This window comes from Arachis ipaensis, chromosome B05 (assembly GCF_000816755.2).
Source record: "Arachis ipaensis cultivar K30076 chromosome B05, Araip1.1, whole genome shotgun sequence".
Taxonomy (NCBI): domain Eukaryota; kingdom Viridiplantae; phylum Streptophyta; class Magnoliopsida; order Fabales; family Fabaceae; genus Arachis; species Arachis ipaensis.
In genome coordinates this window covers 132,577,623-132,587,088 of record NC_029789.2, presented here as the reverse complement: position 1 = coordinate 132,587,088, position 9,466 = coordinate 132,577,623, and the positions used below count along the sequence as shown (strand labels likewise).

The 9,466-nt window shown below is 36.0% G+C and overlaps 2 protein-coding genes across 2 annotated transcripts in view; one reads left to right on the top strand and one right to left on the bottom strand.

Annotated features, from left to right (window-relative positions):
* LOC107644229 (protein PLASTID MOVEMENT IMPAIRED 1-like) lies at positions 1–2,616 on the top strand. Its single transcript, XM_016348039.2, has one exon. The coding sequence runs from the start codon at positions 1–3 to the stop codon at positions 2,614–2,616; it is 2,616 nt and encodes an 871-aa protein (XP_016203525.1).
* LOC107644228 (eukaryotic peptide chain release factor GTP-binding subunit) overlaps positions 5,453–9,466 on the bottom strand; it is a gene marked incomplete at its 5' end in the record, with an annotated part of 7,860 nt that continues 3,846 nt past the window's right edge. Inside the window, 12 exon segments of the mRNA XM_016348038.2 lie at positions 5,453–5,783; positions 6,239–6,299; positions 6,376–6,448; positions 6,674–6,838; positions 6,921–6,985; positions 7,510–7,645; positions 7,797–7,902; positions 8,014–8,164; positions 8,737–8,801; positions 8,944–9,098; positions 9,205–9,267; positions 9,421–9,466. The exon segment at positions 9,421–9,466 is cut by the window's right edge and continues 26 nt beyond it. Of these exon segments, the coding sequence (XP_016203524.1) occupies positions 6,262–6,299; positions 6,376–6,448; positions 6,674–6,838; positions 6,921–6,985; positions 7,510–7,645; positions 7,797–7,902; positions 8,014–8,164; positions 8,737–8,801; positions 8,944–9,098; positions 9,205–9,267; positions 9,421–9,466 (1,063 nt within the window).

The window sequence follows — 9,466 nt, the reverse complement described above, 5'->3', positions numbered from 1 at the left end:
ATGGAAACTGGTAATTATTCTTACTCTCCCAAAAGAAATTCCAATGCTAGGCTTCTTGAAGAGTTAGAGGCTCTAAGCAAATCCCTTTACCAATCACACACAGCTAGAAGAACAGCTTCCCTTGCTTTGCCAAGAGATTCAGCTCCTCCTCCTGTCAAATCTGTTGAAGATGACAATGCCAGTGCTAAAATTGATATCCAAAGCAGTAACAAACCTCGCACACGCAGGTTGTCCTTGTCGCCGTGGAGATCAAGGCCGAAGCGAGAGGATAACAAGGCACCCCCCTCAAAGCCACAACAAACAGAGAATTTGGTTGAGAAGAGAGGGATTTGGAGCTGGAAGCCTATGAGGGCTCTTTCTCACATTACAATGCAGAAACTAAGTTGTTTGTTTTCTGTTGAAGTTGTAACTGCTCAAAACCTTCCTTCATCAATGAATGGACTAAGGCTTTCTGTCTGTGTTAGAAAGAAGGAAACAAAAGATGGTGCTGTCCAAACAATGCCATCAAGGGTTGTTCAAGGAGCTGCAGATTTTGAAGAGACTCTTTTCATCAGGTGCCATGTTTATTGCAACCATGGCAGTGGAAAGCAGCTTAAGTTCGAGCCGAGGCCATTTTATATATACCTTGTTGCGGTTGATGCTAAAGAGCTTAACTTTGGAAGAACCTCGGTGGACTTGAGCCGGTTGGTTCAAGAATCCATTGAGAAAAGCTGGCAAGGCACCCGGGTTCGGCAATGGGAGACAAGCTTTTCCTTGTGTGGCAAGGCAAAAGGAGGTGAGCTGGTTCTGAAATTCGGTTTCCAAATCATGGAGAAAGATGGTGCAGGGATTGCAATTTACAATCAGGACGAGAACTTGAATTCCAAGTCCAGCAGGTTCATAAGCCTGGCATCTTCGTTTCGCAAACAATCCAAGAGATCCTTCAGTGTTCCTAGTGCAAGAATAACAAGCAGAAATGATGCTTGGACTCCTTCAGATATAAGGTCAATAGGGGATTTTCATGGATTGCATGATTTGAGTCTTGATGACACAATTTCGGTCCAGGATTCCTCAGCTTCTGTCCAAAAACTTGATGATGGCAAGGAGAAGGTAGATGATTTCCATCTTCTGGATTTTGATATCGTTGATAAAGGTGTTGAGGTTCAAAAGCAGAAAAAAGGTGATGGAGAAGAATCTGAGAGGTCTGTGGAAGTGAAATCAGCTTCAAGTGAGGTGGTCAAGGAGATAGTACATGACCAATTGCACCTCACTAGATTAACCGAGCTTGATTCGATTGCACAGCAGTTAAAGGCTCTTGAGACCATGATAGGGGAGGATATCAACTTGATAAAAGCAAGGGATACAGACTCACAAAGATTGGATTCTGATGAAGAAACAGTGACAAGAGAGTTTCTTCAGATTCTTGAGGATAAAGTGACCAGAAGATACAAAATAAACCAATCTGAAATTCCACCTTTCCAACTTGAAGGGCATGCACGTGAACATGGAAATGAAGATTCTTCTGAGAAGGAGGAATCCAAAGTTTATCTTCCTCATCTTGGCAAGGGCTTGGGTTGTGTGATTCAAACAAAAGATGGGGGCTACTTGGCATCCATGAATCCTTTGGACAGTGTTGTGGCCAGAAATGATACTCCAAAGCTAGCAATGCAGATGTCAAAGCCTTTTGTGTTGCAATCACATCAATTCTCAATGGGGTTAGAGTTGTTTCAGAAACTGGTTGCCAATGGTATTGAAGATTTCAGCTCTGAAGTTCTCTCCTTGATGCCAATAGATGAAATGATAGGCAAAAGTGCAGAACAGGTTGCTTTTGAAGGCATTGCTTCTGCCATCATACAAGGTAGGAACAAGGAAGGAGCGAGTTCAAGTGCTGCACGCATAGTTTCTGCCCTGAATAGTATGGCGAATGCTATGAGTTCAGGAAGGAAGGAAAGGATTTCAACAGGGCTTTGGAATATAGATGAAAATCCACTCACTGCAGAGCAAATCCTTGCATTCACAATGCAGAAGATTGAGTCCATGGCGATTGAGGCGCTGAAAATTCAAGCCGATATGGCCGAGGAAGAAGCTCCATTTGATGTTTCTGTGACCACCTCAAAGGAAGAAAACAATGACAAAGATCTGTTGAGTTCTGCTATTTCACTTGAGGACTGGGTCAAAGATCAAAGCTACAATGAAACCAGTGCAAGTTCTTACAAAGAAGCATCACATATCACACTGATATTTGTTGTCCAATTGAGGGATCCAAAAAGGCGCTATGAGGCGGTTGGGGGTCCTATGATGGTACTAGTTCATGCAACTGCAGACACAAAGAGGAATGAATATAATTATGATCATGAAGATGGTGAGGAGCAAAAGTTTAAGGTAACTAACATGGATGTTGGGGGCTTCAAGGTTAGGAGTGGTGTAAAGAATTATGCATGGGACGGACAGAAGCAAAGACTAACTGCAATGCAATGGCTGGTGGAATATGGATTGGGAAAGGCAGGGAAGAAAATCAAGAATAATGCATTGATCAAAGGACAAGATTCTCTGTGGAGCATTTCATCAAACATCATGGGTGACATGTGGCTCAACACCATGAGGAACCCAGATATCAAACTTGTGGTGAACCAATAAGCATGTCAAATCAAATCTTTGTCCGAAAGTTTTGCAGATCTTCCAAGAGGAGTGGCTTGAGCTTGCAGATAAAGGAATACTAGAACTATGCAAGTTTCATTCGTCCTTATGATTTTCAATATTAGTGAAACCCTTTTATTAGGCCTGTCAATGTGTTAGTTATTTGGTTAGATTTCTGTTGATTCAAAAGCATGCACTTATTTATGTATTATTTAGATGGATTAAGGCAATTAAGAATCTCGATGTAAAATTTGTTGTATATGGTTTTTGATAACCACTGTTAGTAGAATCTAATTCTCAGTTTACAATTTAGAAAATTACAAGGACTTTTTTTAAAAAAATAATAATCGTAGAAAGTTACAATGGAAACACCAAACAGGACGAGATAAAAAAAAACAACAATATTGGAAAAGATATGGGGAAAAAATAGTTAATATTAAATATTGTTCGAGTTTTTCACTTTTTCAATAAATTATTTTTTGAAAATATCATTTCAAAATATTTATTTATAGGATCAAATTTTATAACAATAGCCACTTCTGCATGTAACATGGCCTGAAAGGAGGTGTTAGTGTTACTTAAGTCCTGAGAAGTGGGAACACAAACTTGTGTCATAAGTCATAACTCGTAAGCTGCGATCATTAAAAGATACTCCGCAAATTTTAGTTGAAACAACCTTAATATTATCAACTTAAAGTTTATTGATCTATTACTCAAAATTGTAATTTTAATTTTAGTTTTAATAATTAATTAGAGGATCGTAGTCACTTCAAAAAAATTTGGTGACTTGAGTGTTAAAGATTTTACGTGTGCTAATATATCTTTACTTGGTAAATTGGTATGGCAACTTTTTCATTGTCAGGGCAAACTTTGGGTTGCTCTATTGATAACGAAGTATTTGAGAAATGAAGAAATTTTAGATGGCCTTTTTTCTTGTAATACTTCTCATGTTTGGAAGAGTATTTCAAAGGCTTTTGGTACTCTTAAAGATGCTTTCTCTTGATGTGTTGGATCACTTGATCAAATTTTTTTGTTTGACAAGTAGGGTATTGAGGGTCCAATTGCTTAAGATTTCTATTTTGTTCATATATCTTACTCAGATTTAACTATTAGAGACATTTGAAAAGATAGCCAATAGAATCTCCATGATGTTTTCTCTAACATTCCAGAAGATGTCAGACATCGTTTGAATGCTTATAATCCAAATTTGAATGATGGGGAGAGTTCGGGTTGGTCATGGAGTGTGACATCTTCTACACTCTACTCAACTAGGAGTGGATACAGTTGGATAGCCAAAAGAAAGTTTGATTGGAATGAATGTGATAATTGGTTGTGGGTATGGTGACTACATATTCCTGAGAAGTACAAGTTCTTGATTTGGGTCAGTCTTCATAATGCTATTCCTTCGGCAGAATTTCAATTGGATCATGGCTTAACTTTATCTAGCACTTGTCATCCGTGTCAAAGTGGTTCTAAATCCATGCTTCATTGTCTTCGGAAGTGTCGTAGTGCCAAAGAAGTCTGGAATCTTTTAAGCCTATATTCAGATAACTCAAATTTACGTGATTGGCTCTATAGAGGTGCAAAGATGCATATGTTTTTCTTTTCTTCTCGACCATCTGGTGGATTTGAAGGAGTATGAATCATGACTTATTTAATACAGATGACTCTTGGAGTGCTAGTAAAGTGATGAGTTTGATTTGTAGTTCAATAAGGGAGTTCCACACCATTTTTGCTATGCATCAATTTTTGTCTCCTCCTTCACTTTGTTTACATTGGGTTTCATTCTGTTAAATTGAATTGTGATGCTAGTTGTTTTGCTCCTTTTGGCTATGCTGGTTTTGGTTGTATCGTTCACAATTCTGATGGATGTTGGTTGAAATGTTACATTGGAAAAGTCGAAGTGTGCAGTGTTCTTTTTACTGAATTGTATGTGATTTGGAGAGGTTTACTTCTAGTTTGGAATAGTGGATTTCATGAGGTTATTTGTAAAACAAACTGTTTAGAAACCCTTTTCTTGGTAAACCAAAAAATGCTTGTAATGATATTCCGGAATGGAATTTGGCAAAACATATATAGAAAGTTATGAATTGAAATTGGAATTGAAAAATCTCTATTCTTTTAATTCAGAAAAATGTGAATAGTGTTACAAATTGTATCGCTAAAGCAACTGCTTTAGTCACAAGAAAAAACCAAACTGCCTCCTATTTAAGTAATTTCTAGCCTTTATTTTTTTTTTTTTGTTTTTAACTTATTTAAATAAAAAAAAAATTTAAGGTTTATAGTGATGGAATATTCTTAGAACAACATATCTGAAATGTGTTGTGAAGCACATCTAATCGTTGAGTGAAGAAACAGTTGGAATTTATAACAACACAAATACAAAAGTCTATTAGTAATTAGTATAGAAATTGTTTCACAAAAAAGGCTCAAGTAAAGTTCATGGTTCTAAAAACCAAATCAAATTGGCTAATTCAATCCGGTTAATAAAAAGCCAACCACTAAATTGGTCTAATTTATAGTAAAAACTGGTTGTCAACAAACCAGAAAAAATAATAAACCAATTATTCTAAAATAAAACAACTAATTTTTTAAAAGATACATATATTTTATTATATGCGTTCAACTTTAGTTAAACTTTCAAACTATTAAACTCCTAATTTACTGATTCGATAACCAATTTGGTTTTCAAAAAGTTCGTAAAATCTCTAAATTACTCAATATTTCACATCTCGTGTTCCACCAAGCAAGGGAAAAAACCAACTTTTAGGCTAAATGTGTGTAAATTTTACTTATTTTAGATCCACCAATTTATAATCGTAAGTTCCCCAGCATATCTGAAGAAAAAACAACTATATCTCAATAATGTTTTCAAAAACATGTCTCTAAAATATACAGGTCACAGCATAGAGAATTGATAATATCAGATTTCCACAGCTAATCGGTGGATCAATTTCAAAATAACAAAGCAGCTAAAGGCCTTGCAAGGCCACATAAGAAGAATACACAAGCAAAACAGCACCAACATAGAACTCTTCTAGAACTCAGTACCCAAATAAATCAAAAGAAATACCCAAATGAGTATTATATTTCAAACTTGATGCCTCACTGCTGCCACAGCATTTGTCTTTGCACAAATTATGTCCTGCTCACACAGTGACAAAGATCTGTTGGAAACATGGAATGCAAGTGTCAAACTAAATTAAGAAAAGAATTAGGATAAAGTATACCTTTTGTCCTTAACGTTTGCAATTTTTTTCAAAAATACCTCTAATGTTTAATTTCATTCAATTTTCTTTTTACCGTTTTCGATTTGTGTCAAAGCTATCCCTCGATGTTTTCAATTTTGTCAACATTTTAGATGGTGTTAGCCAAGAGTAATTTTGACACGTATCAAAAATATTAGGGGCAAAATTGAATGAAAGTAAATGTTATGAGCATTTTTGAAAAAAATCACAGACATTATAAGTAGCATATTTTACCCAAAAGAACTAGCACACACACACATGATAGTGAAACACAGAGAACATCTAAAATCAACAACGTTGACCATTAAAATCAAAAGAAGCTTGACAAGAGAAACAAAAATAATAAAGCAGTATGCAGTTAAAATATCTTTTACCTTAAGTCAAAATTGTCACAAACTTACAGGGCAGTAACCTTCCCCACTGCAACAGTTTTCCCTGCACGATAAACGAAAAGGGTTTCAACATATGTTGATACCAGTTTGCGACACAAGACAGCATTCTTAAATATTACCTTCACTGCGAAGAGTAAATCTCCCAAGCTGTGGAAAATCAGAGAACTTCTCAATGCATATCATGCTATTAACCTGTAAAAAAGAAAAGAAAAAAACTATCCAAATCAGATTAAGATTAAAATAGATTGAAAATGTAATGCAATTAGACTAAAATTAACAAATTAATCCCTCTCTATTAATACTCAACAATCATAACCCAAGATTGTTGGGCAGTTACCTTCAAAGTCCTTGGAAGCCCAAGTATAAATATGATAATATTACAAACATCTATCCAATTTTACAAAGACATAAATGCACCTGAATTCGGCACACAACATTAGCCCCGTTCTTCACAAAGAGGACCTTCTTTTTCATAGGCTTCCTTGTTTTTGGATCAATTTGATGTAAGAGCTCAATAATCTCACATTCTTCAACAACAGAGTGGATATGCAAAACAGCCTTATACCCCGCAGTAAAAATAGCCTGGACATTATATAACATACATAAGCTCTTGGAAACTTTGCTAGTATTCAAATGCAAAGACAGAGAGAAAGCGAATAAATACATTGTCCAGCAATTCAAGGATTGCCAATTGAGCAACAAACTCAGTAACAGCTGGTATTGAATTTGCTGAAAGAAAGAGAAAAACCACACAGACATGCTAATTAGCAAATGTGCAACAGGATATGGTCAAAGCAAACAATCTAAAAGCAAAGAAACTAAATAAAATTATTAGACATTTGTGGACAGGAATAGCTCCTTTCTCAGTATTCTAGAATAAATAATTTATAATGTAACCAATTACCAATATTATCCTAGCCTCTTCAATTTGAGTAATCATGCCAAAAGCCTCAATAAAATTGAAGAACGAAATCAATTAACTTCTTGAAAAGAATTGAAATGCAGCACATTAGCAGATTACTATTGGTATATAACAGCTCATCACGTGACACATTACTCTACCGCTAGCATTTTCAATTTCACATGGAAGACAAAAACAACAAATGAACACCATGAAAGTTGAGACAAACCTTTGCACATATACTCAAACTATTAGTAAAATTATATTTCCTAGATCAGCTTTTTTCCCCACTAAAATTTCTTGTCAAATGTATTCTGAAGCATCACATCTTTCAAAGTTTACAAAAGCTTACCAACACTTGATAGGACAAACCCACTTGATATGTCGTCTTCTTCAACACCAGATAATCTAATCCTTAAATTTTCACCAGGTCCAGCACGTTTGACCTTATCCTCATCAATATATATAGCAACAACTTTTACTTGAGCCTACAAAATTATATGCAGTAGTCCATAAAAGGGGATAAGACAATGAAAAAGAAAAAGAAGAGAGAGAAAAGCAGAAGACGACGATGAAAAAGAACAAAGGCTCAGAGTAACTTAAAAACTATCACAAATACAAATCCAAAATATAAACTACCTTATTTGGCATAACCAACAAGGAATCTCCCTCACGAACGGTACCAGATTCCACTTTTCCCATAACAACAGTTCCCATGTCTTTGAATTTGTCAATTATAGGCATCCTGTGCCAATAAGAAATTCTCCCTTATTAGAACAAACTAAGTAAAATTATTATATTTGACATTTGAGAGAGAAAGTGAAGCAATACAACACAATGTTAGGCCACAGATTACCTAAAAGGGCCTTTGGGGTCTCGCTCAGGAACTTCAACAGCATCAAGTGCTTCAAATAAGCATGGGCCATTCCACCATGGGCAGATCTTTTTATCCACTCTTGTCTTCATATTTGTACCGACCAACCCAGATATTGGTAGAAAAATGACATCTGGTAAAAGATACAGACTTAGTAGAGGAATTTCACTTATGCCACCCATCAAACAAGATAAAATGAGAAAATATATAAGAACTTGTTTGTAAAGAGGCTTTTAGCACTTCCACTTTCATATACGAAACTTCCCCAAACCTACTCCAAAGAAATGGCCTACGGAACAGGTGAAATAAAAAACTATGCAGCACAAACCGAACACCCACAAAACTTGATCCTCCTTCTTAATACAAAACATGCTACCTTCCACTTCCAACCTTAACATCATCCTGACCGTATCTAACATGTCAAACCATGTCCAACATGTCAACATTTTTTCCCAAAAAAGCTACTAACACTTCAGCCATCTTCGATACACCTCCACTAGCATGCAGCAAGACATGAGCAGTCACCACTCTAAATGAGAACCAGAATTTCTTAGTGAAACATGACAAACATGTTTTAAATATTTGCAATCATGTTCATCGTTGTATAAAGCTGTTAAGCAACATAATTCACACACTTTAACTTATAGCAGCATCCCAGAATCGAATACAGGCCCAAAAACGAGGAAAAACTAAGTACCAGCATACCTTTTTTCACATTGTATCCTGATTGTTTTAGAAATGGTGTCATTTTGGACTCAATTTCATCATACCTAGTGTCAAACCAGTGTGATGAATCTCATTAAAATTGTAGACAGAAGTTCAGAATCAAACACTAGATATGTGCATGTGTGTGCGTGTGCGTGTGTGTGTGTGTGTGTGTGCGTGTGCGTGAGAGAGAGAGAGAGAGAGAACCTTTCTTTTGACCATTCCACAGTCGGCTCATCCATTTTATTGACAACAACAAGCAATTTAGCCACCCCCAACGTTTTTGCGAGCTGGACATGTTCACGAGTTTGTCCACCTCTCTCGTATCCTGTTTCAAATTCTCCCTTTCGAGCTGAAATTACCTGATTGATAAGGCATGGAGAAACACAAAGATATCATCAAATGCTTGTCAAGAAGCACCTATTGCAAGTTAAAAAAGAAAGTGCCATACATCATAGATAAACTCACCAACACTCCAATATCGGCCTGAGATGCACCACTGATCATGTTAGGTACATAACTTTTGTGACCCTGCAGGAACATTGTAATTCATATAAACAATGTACTTCATACTAAATATTACATATTCATTAACAAATTTTTGTTTGCATCAGAAAAAAGGATATGACACGGTAGATCATGAATAGACTTGAAGTTAATGGATCATGCAATAACAATACTTACAGGTGCATCCAAAATTGTAAACCTTGTTGTCTCTGTTTCAAAATGT

Bases quoted from the DNA above. Each gene is read 5' to 3' on its own strand.
- LOC107644229 (XM_016348039.2), top strand. From the start codon at position 1: ATGGAAACTGGTAATTATTCTTACTCTCCCAAAAGAAATTCCAATGCT.